This window comes from Cebus imitator, unplaced genomic scaffold (genome assembly GCF_001604975.1).
Source record: "Cebus imitator isolate Cc_AM_T3 unplaced genomic scaffold, Cebus_imitator-1.0 Scaffold108, whole genome shotgun sequence".
In the NCBI taxonomy this organism is placed as follows: Eukaryota; Metazoa; Chordata; class Mammalia; order Primates; family Cebidae; genus Cebus; species Cebus imitator.
Genome location: NW_016107423.1, coordinates 3,607,992 through 3,623,972, shown reverse-complemented (window position 1 = coordinate 3,623,972; position 15,981 = coordinate 3,607,992). Strand labels below are relative to the sequence as shown.

Genomic DNA, 15,981 nt, shown 5'->3' with positions numbered 1-15,981 from the left:
CCAGGCTGATCTTGAACTCCTGACCTCAAAGTAATCTGCCCTCCTTGGCCTCCCAAAGTGTTGGGATTACAGGTGTGAGCCACCACGCCTGCCCTATTTCTATAATTATTAATTCAATATCAATTTCTTCTACTAGACTATAAACTCAGTTCGGGAGGAAGTATATCTGTTTTGCTTACCACTATGCTAGCGCAAATAGGAGCTCAAGAACTATCTTTTGAAGCTGGGTGCGGTGGCTCATACCTATAATCCCAGTACTTTGGGAGGCTGAGGCAGGCAGATCACTTGAGGTCAGGAGTTTGAGGCCAGCCTGGCCAACATGCTGAAATCCCTATCTCTACCAAAAATATAAAAAATTAGCTGGGTGTGGTGGTGCATGCCTGTAATGCCAGCTACTCAGGAGACTGACGCAGGAGAATTGCTTGAACTCAGGAGGCAAAGGTTGCAGTGAGCTGAGATTGTGCTACTGCACTCCAGCCTGGGCGACAGAGCAAGATTCTGTCTCAATTTTTTTAAAAGAATTATCTGTTAATAAAATGAATAAAATTAGTAGATTCAACTATATATTACAAGTTAAAAGAGGATAGGAAATATTTTTAAAAGGCTCTTCACAAAAAGCAGACTAACAGAAAAAAGAAAAGAGACTAACAAGCATTGGGTACCTATTATGTATCTGACATTATATTAAGCATTTTGCACACAACATTTCATTTCTTCATATTAACATAAACTAATTTAGTAGGAACTGTTCACTCCATTTTCTGAATGAGAAAATGTGAGCATCAGGAAGGTAAAATCTTTGCTCAAAAGACATGGAATCAACATAAATGTCCACCAACGATAGACTGTGCAAATAAAATGTGGTACATATACATGATGGAATACTATGCAGCCATAAAAAAGAATGAGATAATGTCCTTTGCAGGCTCATGGATGGAGCTGGAGACCATTAACCTTAGCAAACTAACACAGGAACAGAAAACCAAATGCCATGTGTTATCACTTATAAGGAGGAGCTAAATAATGAGAACACATGGACATACAGAGGAGAACAACACATAGTGGGGCCTATGACAGGGTGGAGGAGAGGAGGAGAGAGATCAGGAAAAATAACTAATGAATACTAGGCTTAATTGTTGGGTGGTAAAATAATCTATATAATGAATCCTCATGACACAAGTGTTGCTATGTAACAAATCTGCATGTGTACCTCTGAACTTAAAATAAAATTTAAAGAAGTAAAAAGAACAAAAAACCTGTTTGTTCAAGATTACATAGCCTAGAAGTCACACAGCTAGTAAGTAATTGAGCTCTTATGGTTGATTATAAAGCTCAAATTCTATATGGAAAGATTATTTTAACAAAACTAGCTTATATGCCATCTATGCACGTTAACATGATACATGTGCATGGAAATTTTCATGGATTCATTAATTTTTAAAATATGTGTTGAACAATTATTATATGCAGAGTTCTAGGCACTGGGGCTATACCAGTAAATGAAAGTCCATAATATCAGGTAAAAAAAAATATTTAAACACGAAATTGTATGTCAAGTGATAGGTGCTATAAAGAAGATAAAAGCTGAGAAAATTTAGGGAGTGATGAAGGAAAAATTGTGGTGTGCAATTTTTGACAGAATGGTCAGAGAAGTCCACTTTAATGAGAAAACACTTGTGCAAAGACCTCTCTGAGTATATCATGCAGAAGAAACAGTATGCAAAAGCAGGAAGTGCTTGCCTGTATACAAAACACACAGAGGCCAGGGTGGCTGTGGTGGAGTGAGCCAGGGTCTTAGAAGGTGCATGGTAAAATATGAGGAAAGGCATAACCATAAAACAAAAGAGATCAAAAGAATAAAGTACATAGAAGACTGCCAAATACAGTTTAGCAGATAAACTGTATTTATCAGTAGGATAAACTCCAAACAAAAAATCAATGGTCACTCTACAATGGAAGAATATTTTTCAGTTAATCCTAAGTATGATATAAATATTCTTATATGCACAATTGTATTAATCTCATTGGATTAGCAATGGATAATATGGCCACATATTTTTCTTGCATTTTCAAGTTGAGAGCATTATTCTGTAGTAGAAACATACACTGTACAATATATAGAAGTTTATAATTTATATATAAAACAAAAAAAGTCCAGGCCCAGATGTTTTCACAGTTGAATTCTACCACAGGCACAAAGAGGATCTGGTACCAGCATTCAAATGCAAAATTGCTGTTAAAATATTTTCTGGTCTGTTTGAGGAACTTGTGAGTCCAGTTAGGATATATAAGCTTTTCTATGTAAAATGTTAGTGGATTTGTAAACAACTGTTTTAGAGTGTTGCTGACTCTAACACTTTTGTTTCATGCAGGGATAAGTACTCTTTGGCATTTAATAAAGTTAATAAAATATAAAATTATTCCCAATAGTCTAGTTTAATTTCTATTATTCCACGATAGGTATCATCAATGAAAAAAGGGCATATACCAAGTATTTATTCATGAATTTATTCACAAATTTTTTGGTACCTACTATGCATTAGGACTTATTCTAGGTGCTGGGGATATAATTATGGATAAAAGAGTAAAAAATCTATTCCATTGTGTAGCTTACATGCTACTGGAAAACAAAACAATAAAAATAATATTTAAGTAAAATATATGAAATTTAAGTATCAAAGTAATAGATGTTGAGAAAGGGATAATAAAGCAGGGAAATGCAACATAAAATATCTGGGTGAAGAAGTAAAAATTTAGACAGAGTAGCTAGAGAAGGTTTTTTCTGAGATGGTATCATTTGGAATTACGACCTGAAGAAAATGTGAAAGCTTGCCAAATGAATTTTTTGAGGGAAAGCATTCTAAACAGAGCAAACATGACCTGCAAGCAAGAAGCCAGGGTAACTAGAACAAAAAGAACCAAAAAGAGAGTGTTGGGAGAGGAAGTTGAAGAATTAACAAAGACTGGATCACATAGGGCCTAATAAGTCATTATGAGATATTATTTTCCCCCTCAGTAAATGGTAAGCCTCTGCAGCAAGTGTTCAAAAAGAACTTTCTGAAATGATGGAAAGGTTCTGTGCTATCTACTACGGTAGCCACGAGCCACATGTGGCTACTGACTGCTTGAAATTTGGCTAGTGCAACTGAGGTATCAAATTTTTAATTTAATTTAAATTAATTAAATTTGAATAGCCACATATGACTAGTGGTTACAGTCTGGCATAGTATAGCTGTGGAGGTTTCTAAGCACAGGAGCAGAGGGATCTACATTTTAGTAAGAGTCACTTGGCCAGGTGCAGTGGCTCACATCTGTAATCCTAGGACTTTGGGAAGCCAAGGCTGGTGGACCATGAGGTCAGGAGATTGAGACTATCCTGGCTAACATGGTGAAACACCATCTCTATGAAAAATACAAAAAATTAGCAGGGCGGGGTGGAATGTGCCTGTAGTCCTAACTACTCAGGAGGCTGAGGCAGGAGAATCACTTGAATTTGGGAGGCGGAGGTTGCGCTAAGCTGAGATTACGCTACTGCACTCCAGCCTGGGTGACAGAGAAAGATTCTGTCTCAAAAAAAGAGTCACATTGTACTGAGAATGACTTTAGGATGACAAGGGCAAAAATATAAAAAGAAAGACTATATACCATGTGGCTACAGTAAGTCAAGTGATGATGTGGCTTGGACCAAGGTGATCAAAGGTAATGGGGAGAAGCAGTCAAAGCTGGATATGTTTTGTGGCAGTGTCATTAAGATTTGCTGAAGGGCTCAATGTGGGACATGTAAACAGTAGTCAAGAACAGAGCAACATTTATGGCCTTGGGAACTATAAGAATGGAGTTGCCTTTGGCTGTGATGGAGAAAACAGAAGAGAAACTGGTTAAGAAAGTATTAGAAGCTCAGTTTTCATATGTTATGTGTGAGACGACTATTAGATATCCAAGTAGAAGATGCCAAGTGGGCAAATGAATACACAGAACTGGAGATGGGAGAGAACTGGACTTGAGATGATAAATTTTAGAGTTATCAACATATTAGTACTATTTTTAAGTCATGAGACTAGATAAAATTGTCTAGAGAGTGAATTAGAAAGAAAAAACACAGGTCCAATGACTGAGCCCTATTAGTTAATCAAATACTAAGGAGGATTATACAGAACAAAACCTATGCTTAAAGGTTTAGAGTTCTGTGACACACTTAGTAAATGATCGTAGAAATATTGTAGTTTTTTTTTCAGAGAGTTGGCAGTAGAAATTAAAGTGCAGGAAACAAGACACCTGCTCTTCTGAGGGCTCAGGTCTTGCTTTCTGTCAATCTAATGAGACACCAGAAAGGTTGCTGACCAGCTAATACAGGATGCATCTGAAAAGTTACCACATGACTACTGGTATGGAGCTCACTGTCCTTTAGCTGTATTCCAATTACATGAAGAAATAATAAAAACCCAAACCATGTACTGCTTTATACAGTTAAGGCCAATATCCTGAATCATACCCACTGCATTAATATTAACATAATGTTATAGTCCTGACTACCTATAAGTAAGTATGAATAGATAAACCCAATTCAGATAACACAAAAAAGGAGACAAGGCCTGTAGATGGGTAAAGCGCTCATGTTATTGTCAGTGTGTGTAATGGTTACATTTTACGTCAACTTGGATAGGCTATAATGTCTAGTTGTTTGGTCAAACAATTCGTCTAACTGTTGCTGTGGAGGTATTTTGTAGATATGATTAACATCTACAGTCCATTAATTTTAAGTAAAGGATATTACCCTCAAGAATGTGGGAAACGCTCATCCAATCAATTTAAGGCCTTAGCAAAAGCTGAGGTTTCCTGGAGAAGAAATTCTACTTCAAGACTCTAATACAGAAATCTTGCCTGAGTTTCTAGCCTGCCAGCCTGTCCTACAGATTTCAGGCTTACCGGCTCCCAATGATCACACAAACAAATTCCTTAAAAGGAATTTATTTAATGAATATAAATATCTCTGGAGTATCCTGACTGATACATGCTATTTGTACAAGCAGTGTGATACTATCTAAGTTTTCTTTAACCTCTTTCAGCTTCAGGTTCCTCCTGGTAAAATGGAGACACCTCAGTGTCACCCTTAATAAAGATGTTCAAGGTTAAATGAAATGATCCATGTAAAGTTCTTAGTATGGCACCTAGCACACAACAAAGAATAAATACTAGAGTCCATGGATTATTGATATTATTATGATAAATATTGTGTTGACTATTTTAAAGACATATGTTATAATTCTACCTTAAATGCAAAAATAATAAAGTTTAAAAATATCTATCTTACACTCATAATCCCAGGAAGCTGGTTAAATACCATCCTACTTATATTCTAGGTGTTTTTTTCTAACTAACAGAATCATTTTCACCAAGACTGTTCTTAGTAGTGTCCTGTCTACATTTCACCAGACCCTAAACTCTGCCAAACAGAGATTTAATAAAAACATTTAAAGGGGTCAAATAAAAAATAAAAATATAAAAAGGAAGAACATCAGCCATCTAAATATAATGACCTGTTTTACTACTAGTTTTCCAGAAAACTTTATTGTACAGATAACAATAGCAACAACAACAAAAAGAATTATATGTCCACAAAACTTTAGGGAGAACATTGTAATTTACAAACAACCAAATTTTGGTTTTAGTTGTACTATATTATCATAAATAATCATATCTGAGATGAAAATCCTCCGTTGGTAAAACTGAATAGAAAATTATGAAAGAAAACTTTTTAAAAGAACTTATTACTTCTTTATAATATATGCTTATATGTGTTCCTGTATAAAAAAGAATATTAATTTAATAAGTAGAAAGAGTTGACTTTAAAATATTTTTTTAAAAAGCCATTTCTTATACCTAACATCCATGTTACATATGAGAGACAGTAGACTAAAATACCTGCCTAACCATATTTTGCATTATGTTGCATATTATTATAAATTAGAAATAACTTCCACTGCAGTTACTATAAAAAGTTTAGATTTTTCCCTTAAACTCTTCTGATGAAGCATTATTAAAGATTTCAGGAAAATTTTCAAGTAATTTTTTAAAAATTATATTTTCTAAATGGCTTTTAAATGTTGTAGTCATTTTTACTTCCAGCTCCTATAATTAACCTATGAAATATTATTTACTCTAATTTATTATAACTCACCTATGAGAAACTGCTCCCCAAGCACCATGTTTATTTGTGAGAATATTGAGAATCTTCTGCTTCAGCTGATTTGCTGTTACATGATCTCGATGTTTGGCAGCACTGATAAGATGGTCACACATCTTTTCCTCCTCTCTTCTGTCAGCAGCATATTGGGCACACTGCGACTATAAAGAAATACAAACAATGGATAATAATAAACTTTTTACTGTGTGTAAGTAAGGATAATAAATATTCAACTTAAAGGGTAACAGGAATTCAATTTTTTAAAACTCAAATAATATAATCTTTTGATATTTTGTTCTAAAAAATGGTCACCTTTCAAATATAAAAATGTGCTCTTTCTAAGGTATATGTAAAATAATCTGAACAACGTTGAAGTAATTAGAGGCTTACAGTTTCTTCCACTTCTGATAATCTAATTTTCATGTATTCCAAAAATAATAATTTTAGAAGCACAAATATTTATTATAAATGTAAACATACTTGTTTATCAAGCCAATATAGTATATCTCATTTAAAATAAAAGGTGTGTTCCTGATAATTATATATGAATCAAAAATCTGTCATTTAATTTGTCAATCTATGAGATACCAGATATTGATTCTTACATGTGTTAGCAACACTACTGATCAATGGATCATCTTTTGTATTAAAAATATTCAACATAAACATGAAGAGGCACATTTCTTTAATTATAAATTTGATTCTTCTATTATAGTTTTTATGCAAAAAACTACAATAAATATGCACAGTGGCATGACTGTAACTTTTCACATTAATAAATGTGTAATACAAGTAATACAACTAGGAAGAAAAAAGTCTCATCCATCTGATAAAATAAATACAACTAGTTCACATTTATTATTACAATGCAAAAATCTATTTCATAGAAGGTACTTCAACATATTGCTCCTATCTATCTATTGATACAGACTATTACCACAAGTAATCTCTTCTGGAGAAATAACCCTACAGTAATCTAAGAAGGATTAATTCATTTTCCAATTTATCTTTTTGTACAGGGAATCACCAATTAGTACAATGATCTGCCTCAGTAATGAGGTTAATATTTCATTAGCTCATTGGAGAGTAAAATTAAATTTTCATTTTTCTTCCTTAACAATTACAGTAGTTAACTAAAAAAACTTAACTGTGAAGTACCCATCTAAAATCAAATACACTTTTCTTTCTAATTATAGGCTGATATGGGGGATAGAAAAATTCCTCAAAAAGTTCCAGCAAAATGTCATGACTTGGTAAATCTTCTACAATTCAAAAAGGATGTCTTTCTGTAAACTACACACACACACACACACACCCCATTGCATTTACTAATATAGCTCTAACCCAAAGAGATATAAACATTTAAGTTAAAAAAACAAGGTACAATTATCAAATAACATTGGCAATATAATCAAAATTAGATTTGCATGATTATATTTTATGTACATAAAATCTAAAAAACACTAAGTCTTCATGCCTCCTTGGAAACCTCTTATCACCTTGAGGTGACGACCCACAATGAGAGTAATTTCATTCCTAAGAGTGAAAAATTGGTGTGTGGGGGGTGGGAGATAAAAATATTGTTATTTTAGTATATAAAACACAAATGTATGTAAGTACAAAAACAGATATGCAGTCTATGGGTGGTATCATAATGTCATTGGAATTAGGGGGCAATTAGGCAAAATGTCTAAAAAGCCTCCTGAGGGAGTCAATAAAAATAACAACAACAACAACAACAACAACAAAGGTTGGGGAACACTGCCCTTAGCTTAAGGTCACCTTGGTTAAGTATGTGTTAAAGCTCATAACTAATATCTAGCCACTTGAAAATCTATTTTAAATGTTTTTACACGACAAATATTGATCTGCTTATTTCCCCACAAAATATCTTGATTTTCTTAGTGGAAACACAAGAGATTCAAAACTGATCCTGCAGAGAATTCAGTTGCTATTCCCATTCTTATTTACTAATACAAAACTTCACTTTGATAAACACTTAAAGATCACTATATTTTTATCAAAGTTTAAAATATCTGGTATCTCTTTCAAAATAAGGTTGTTGCAATTTCACAAGACAAGTGCCTGCCTGTCTTGTGCTTCTTCTGACCAAATGAAGCAGAGGTCATGTGTCTGAAAGCAAGAGCAGCTATTTTCCTGCCTCAAGCTTTTTAGCCAGCTAGGTCAGAGATCACTAGACCTAGTCTATCAACTTGTATGACTCACAGAGCTGCTTTACTGAGATAAAAACCTCATCAAAACTAGAATTGTGGGCTCTGATTTCTAGCCACACCATACTTGTTAGCCTGTTGTATCAGGAGAATAAATTGATGGAGTCATTTATTACTTTCAAGTCCAACATAAGCCAAATACCAGGGCACATAAATATTTCTGGAGCCAATTTTGTCTTATAAATGGAATAAACTGAAATAAATAACTGTTATATATAAAACATAGAAATTAGAAGAATTTTTGAATCTTATATGAGTTTATTCAAATAACTGTATCAAATACTCATATCTACCTAATGGTGTGTAAATCTCTGCTAGCTTAAAAATAACTGAAATTGTTGCATTATAAATTATTTTTCACATTTACTCTTGAGTAGGTTAGGATGACTTCAGTCTACCAAATGGTTAGGCATATATAGGGTGGAAAGAATTTTTTCCTGCTGTAAATTGGTAAAAATAAATTAGTACTCTGTGTTTGACATTTACTAAAACTTTTAAAAAACAGGAATAGTCATGCCTTCAGTGAAATTTTCCTTTACAAAAAATCCTTCTTATGTAAGGTCACAGGTAGGTGATTGTTGGGTTATAAGAGAAAAGCAGAATTTGGTCTACTCCCAAAACCTTACCTCAAACTCTGCATGTTTATGTACATCCTCAGCTCTCTGTCTGTTCAAAATAAACTCAGCTTCATTTGCAACACGAACTATATGGTCCTTCATAGCATGGCACAATAATCTAAAAAGAAAAATACCTTTGAAATTATTATTATAGCTTTGGTTAGTTCAATTTTTTCAACAATCAAATTTCAGTATTTCAAATATACATAAATTTTAGATAAAGCTGGATACAAAATTGACATTTTAAATCAATATTCAATGAAATGGGAAATACAGAAAAATGTCATAAAACTGTTGCAGCAATTCCTCTGTTAAATAGTGTGTCTTGTCAATCAACAATTCAATTAATTCAGTTAAGATAGGTTACTCAAAAATCAAAAATTTTAGTTGGAGTGTTTTAAAATGGTTATACAACAGAAGTCACTATCTTAGAGGTAAATTTTCACAATAAGCTCGATTTCACAATGACCACACATGAAATCAATAGACTAGATTCTTACTTTAAATAATGCAGATGACAGGACTAAATGACATGAAAATTCTTTTAAATGCTGAAATTCCACATTCTAATATGGAACTACAGTTAAAGCTCAACCACAGAAAAGAATTTTTTAACTACAGAAGTTATTTATTTAGAAGACTCGAATTATTTTTAAAATGTGTAATAACATTTACAGTGAAAAGCCTCTCACTATAACCCCTATTCACCAAATTTTCAACCTCAACAGGTACCCACTGTTATGCCTGTGTGTGTTTCAGAGACTGCTAAAATATATAAATAAAAATACAAATATATTCTTTTCCTTACTTCCTAACACTAATAATTATTAGTACATTATACAGTCTGTTCTATACCCAGCTTTTCTCACATAGCAATATATCTTGGAGATCTTTTCACATCTACACACAGGGAGCTTTTTCTAACTTCTTTTACAACTTGTGGCAGAGATTACTTCCAAAGATGGCTACAACAACATTTCCCATCCAACATGGTCTTTTGCAGTGTGACTTTATCATTGCCCCATCAAAAAATGGGAGTCTTTTTCTACTCTTTGTCTATCTGGGCTTTCCCTGTGACTTCCTGTGAGCAACAGAATACAGCAGAAGTGATGTTATGTGACTCCTGAGGCTAGGATATAAGAGGCCAGGCAGCTTTTGATTTTTTTTGGAACTCTCTCTTCTGGAATCTGTTGCTCCTCTGAGAGAACAGAGACGTTCAGGCTCTCAGGCCTAGATGAGGTTTCAGCCCAAAATAAGTCACATTCAGGACACTGCAGACCCAGGAAACTCCACATGGAGCCAGAGAGAACCGCTTAACTGAGCCCAGACAATGAGAATCATGAGGAAGAAAAAAAGTGAGTACTTGTTTAAGCCACATAATGATATTAAGAAGAAGAAGGTGAAGGAAGAGGAAGAGGAGGAGAAGTGGGGGGGGGGGAGGAGGAGGAAGAAGAGGAGGAGGAGAAAAAAATAACATTGATTATGACAACTAATATCATTTCGTTTTTCACTTTGTCAATTAAAAACAATGATTTGGCCTTTTGGTATCTTCTTCAGTTTTTTTGCAGTAAGGAATTACTGCACATTAAAAAAAATCAAATAATATTTTAAAAAGCTATCTTCAAATCTTTCTGGGTTTTCCTTAAAGGACATGCTTAAGATGTAGTTTCAGCTCCTTTATCTATGTCCTTTTTAAATTTCATTCTAATCTTGTATTCCTTCATTGTCCAGTTTTTCTTTCAGAGATTTTAATCAGGAGTACTATTTCTATATCACCATTACTTATTTTCACTGCTCATTCATGTAATATATCAACTTTTTTGCTTAAATTTTCATAAATATAAATCAGAAGGGAATAGGTTTAACTTTGTTTTAATTTCTGTACTTAATAAATACCAAGTCCTTGTAATTCCTTCTATATTCTTCACTATATTATATCTACCTGTGGCAAACTTTCTTCTTTACCGATAAGTAGAAACAAAAACATCATTAACTATTCTGATATTTCTAATTTATTGTTTAAATATAATTTTAAAAGCCTACATATGTCTTTGAGGTGAGTGTGCTATATTGGATTTATTTGTTCTTTTAAATATCAAGGTTCAATTACAAAACACGAAATTTTAATATCTTTCCACCAAATTATTTTTAATATCTTTGTGGCATCTTCCACAAAAACTGGCAGGTGAATGGTTCTTTTATTTTAGGGTAGTAATGTAAATACTGAGCAACAATGAACTCAAGACAGTTCTCAGTAGAAATCCTTCCAAAATCCATGTCTGCTTAGACACAGATTTAATTTACTCCTTGATGAGATTTCGGTTAAATAACTACTCTGCCACTCTGGGACCAGTGGGAATGGTTTTGACAGTATGACGGCGGCACCAGTAAAGTCTTACATAGCAGCAGGACAGGTGCAGATATTTCCTAGAAGCATGCACAATAATCTCTCCAATGATTTGAGAGGGATACAGGCACATTCTAAAGGGAAAGTTGTCTGGTTTTCAGTCTAAAAGTTAACCACAGCACAAATTATTGAAAGAATACAAAGGTTATAGAAATCTGTTAGAAATGGCAACACTTAGGAAAAAAGATCAAAACTCTTCTGTAAATGATATTGGAGAGTAAACAAACATACAGTCTTAATCACTGAGGGAAACAGAAAAGTAAAAGAAGCTAAAAAAAGAATATCATGAACTCTGATTATGAACTTTTGATCAGATTATCAGCCTACATTTTGTAAACAGGCTTCAAAAGATAGAAGAGATGTGATATTAGAATATTCCATTTAATGGCTTTGTCTAGTGCATGCTGAAGACTGAAGAAAGCCAGGAAGAAATCTAATATGTGCAAATTAGTGCAGATTACAAAACATAAATAGATTAACAGGAGACAGCAGGAAGGGAAGAGCACATGGTCTGGCTGGTTAATACATATCATTCCCAGGAGCAAAGCAGTGGATTAGCAAAGCAAAGAAGCATGATAGTGGGGGTAGAGGCTTTGTAATAAAAGACTTCTGTCCTCAGACACACCAAAGAAATGGTATCACTTTTCTGAAAGTCTGTTCCCCTATCTTGGGCACTTATGAGTTCTGCCAACTGATCTATGCTGTTTTATTTACATGAGGAGAAGGTATCTTTCTACGACTCTTGCCACCACTTCCCACATGGAAAACATTCATCACAGTAGCTCACAATTCTTTGACTGATTAACTCAAAAAAATCTTCAAGTCTCCCTCATTTCAGCAAATAAATCCAAAGGCCGTAAGTAGTTTCATTTCACAAATCTTTATGCTTTAAGCTTTAAGTCTACTCTCAGATCATAATATCCTATCCTTGCTGCTCTTTCCTCTTCTGCTTAAATTCACTTCCTTTTGCATCCATCTGGGATCCAACAATTCCACATTTTAACCACTCTCTTGTCAACACCTTCATTTAATTCCTGATCTACCTGCTGCATTGGCATTGAAGATATGTAACCCTGGATTAACACAGTGGTCTCCTTCCTCAGTTTTATATCTAGACTACTAAGGAAAGTATCAAAATGGATTTTCACTGAAGATAAAATCAGTATTTCTTTTCCACAGTCAAATTGTTTTTAACTCAGGTTTTGAGAGGCAGCACAAATGTCTTCACTCTCCTAGGCTCACTCACTTAAAAATAATAGTATATGTAAATAAATATATAAATAAACCACTCTGGTACACTTTGTGTTTATCGGTCTCTTGCTTCTTTAACAAATTATTTTATCACACACACAAACACACACACACACACACACACACACACGCCAAAGCAATATGTTGTTCAGATTGCTTGTTTGTGGTTTTTATATAGAGCTGCAGGTTTTCTGTAGTGCTTTTTAAATTAAAAGAATTAAAAATTATCTTCTATCCCTAATTTTTAAGAGTATTCTTCCAATTTACTAGGCGTCTGTACCTACGAAGATGATCATAAAAGTTTTCATTTTTAATGTGATAAATGAATGACATTTCTAGAAATTTTTTAAATGATGAACAATTTCTGCATTCATGGGATAAATTTTCCTCATCATCCTCTTCCAATTTGCCCCACAAAGACATATTATCTTTTTATACATTAACTGAATTGGGTTCTGCTAATATTTTCATCAGAATTTACAGATCTACATTCATAAGAGATGTTGGTCTGTGACTTTCCTTCTCCCACACATCTTGTTTAGTTTTAGAGTTAAGGCTACACAGGCCTCAATGAATGATCTGGATCATTCCCTGTCTCTGAGCTCTAGGAGTTTGCATAAGTTTAGAAAAGTGTTTCACTTGAACATTTGGTAGAATATTCCTATAAACTATTTGGGCTTAGAGTTTTCTCTGCAGGAAGATATTTTTCTGACTAACTTCCTTTCATACATAAAGAACTATTTAGGGTTTTGTTTCTTCTTATTCAGTTATATGAAGTTGTATAGTTTCTAGGAGATTGCTCATTTCATTTAAATTTATAATTTTAATGGCATAATGTTTTGATAGTGCTCTCATTTTCTTTTCTAATTTGCTTTAGCTATAATTATGTCTCCTTTTCATTCCATATGTTCACTATTTATGTTGTTTTATTTTGTTGTTGATCAATCTTAGAAGAGTTTGCTTATTTATTATTAGTTAATGAATAAACATTTATCTTTGTTAATCTCTCCACTGTATCTTATTTTTCTATTTCACTGACTTCTGTTAGACTTCTTTATTATCAACTTTCTTCTACTTTGTGAAGGGGTTCTGCTCTTTCCTAACTTGGACAATTTTTTTCCAGTTAGATATTTAATTCATTAATTTTAGGCTTTTTTTCTCAGGTAATAAGCTTTTACACAAGTAGAATTATCATCCAGTTTCATTTTCCTTACAATCTACAGGATTTTGTATTTAGTATATCTATTATTATTTAGTCTAAATACTTTTTATTTTTCTTTGAACCATAAGTTATTTAAATGTTCAAAATTCTTCAATAGTAATGAGAATATTTACACTGGTCAGATATCATGGTATTTATAACACTAATTCTAAAAATTTGATAATTTGTATTATGATCTATGTCAGGAATCCCCAGCCAGCCTTTTTAGCACTAGGAACTAGTTTTCATGGAAGACAATTTTTCTGTGGGCCAGTGTGGGTGGAAGGGGATAGTTTTGAGATGATTCAAGCACATTACATTTATTGTGTACTTTATTCCTATTGTTATTACATTTTAATATATAATGAAGTTATTATACAACTCATCATAATGAAGAATCAATGGGAGCCCTAAGCTTGTTTTCCTGTAACTAGACGGTACCATCTGGGGGTGATGGGAGATGGTGATAGATTATCAGGCATTAGATTCTCCTAAGAAGCATGCAACCTATGTCCCTTTCATGCACAGTTCACAATAAGGTTCATGTTCCTATGAGAATCTAATGCCGCCACTGGTCTGACAGGAGGCAGAGCTCAGGCGGTGATGCCCGCAATGGGAAATGTCTATAAATATAGATGAAGCTTTGCTCCCTTGCTAGTCATTCACGTCCTTCTGTGCTGCCTGGCTCCTAACAGGCCAAGGACTGGTACTAATCTGTGGCTCAGAGGTTGGGGACCCCTGAACCATGTGATCAGATTTTATAAATGTTACATGTTCACATGAGAATACTACGTACTGTCTAACGATTGGGTGAAAAGTTCTGTATGTCAATAATATCAAATACTAATTATGTTATTCAAACCTTATATATACTCACTGAATTTTTTTGTCTGCTGGATATTTTGGTAATTGAGATAGCAGTGTTGAAATCTTCCACAAAGATGGCAGACCTGTCATTTTCTCTCTGATGGTTCGCCACTTTTTGCTTTACACATTTTGAGGTTATTTATTTGAAATACATGAACCGAGGATGGTAGCATCTTACTGGTAAATTCAACTTTTCTTAACTATATGAATTAGTTCTTCACTAACAGTTTTTACCTTGAAATAATTTTAAAAATATTAATATAGTTATCTTAGCTCAGTTCTTTAGTTAATGCCCTATATATACTTTTCTATCCTTTTACCTTCAACATTCTTGTGGCTTTAGATATTCCTTTAGTAAATGGAACTCAGTTGGAGTTTTAATCCAATCTGAGAAATCTGGTTTTTAACTGGAAATCATAGTCCTTTTATATTTATTGTGCTTACTGATATATAACGTATTTAATTCTAGCCCAATACTTTAAAAATCTTCTACTGGTCCCAGTTTTTTAATGCTTTTAAAAGTTCAAGGATAAAAATGAAAAGAATAGAACAAATACAGTTACAATCAGTAGGGAAGAAGTTGGGGATAGAAATTTTAGTTTGGATTCCATCTTTTTTACTCCTTATTGATGAAAATGTATTTATTATTTTCATTGCTATTCTTGGACTTCTACCAGGTACAGTTAACTTAAACAAGTATGAAGTTAAATAATATCATATGCCTCTTCCATAACAATATGTTATAATCCCTTCTCACTACAAGTTATTGCCCAGTATTCTCCAGCTCAAAACTCATATATTATATATCATTAGCTCTTTAGAAAGATAATCTCTATTTAGACATACACACGTGTTTACCGTTTGTCAATTTATTTGCATACTTTTCCCCTTGTATATTTCTGTCATTATGAGATTTTCTTATTTTATCCTGACATGCATACATTGTAAGTTTCTTAGTTGCTGTTCTCTCAGTTATAAACTATCTAAAATTATGATTATTTCTAAATGTTCACTTCATGTTAATTTTTAAAAACTATTCTTTTTTTCCCATTTATTTATATTGCATTTTAGGTTTTGGGGTACATGTGAAGAACATGCAAAATTGTTGCATAGGTACACACGGCGCAGTGTGATTTGCTGCCTTCCTCCCCATCACCTACATCTGGCATTTCTCCCCTTGCTATATCTCCGCAGCTCCCCACCCCCCACCATCCCTCCCCTAT

At 33.5% G+C, this 15,981-nt stretch overlaps 1 protein-coding gene across 9 annotated transcripts in view; it reads right to left on the bottom strand.

The window, feature by feature from the left end:
- NBEA (neurobeachin) overlaps positions 1 to 15,981 on the bottom strand; it is a 707,023-nt gene that overhangs the window by 301,754 nt on the left and 389,288 nt on the right. For all 9 annotated transcript variants that reach the window (XM_017537954.2, XM_037741813.1, XM_017537951.2 and 6 more), the window contains 2 exons: positions 9,042 to 9,150; positions 6,179 to 6,345 (listed from right to left, as the gene is read on the bottom strand). In XM_017537954.2, coding sequence (XP_017393443.1) covers positions 6,179 to 6,345; positions 9,042 to 9,150 — 276 coding nt within the window. The remainder of the gene's footprint in view (positions 1 to 6,178; positions 6,346 to 9,041; positions 9,151 to 15,981) is intronic.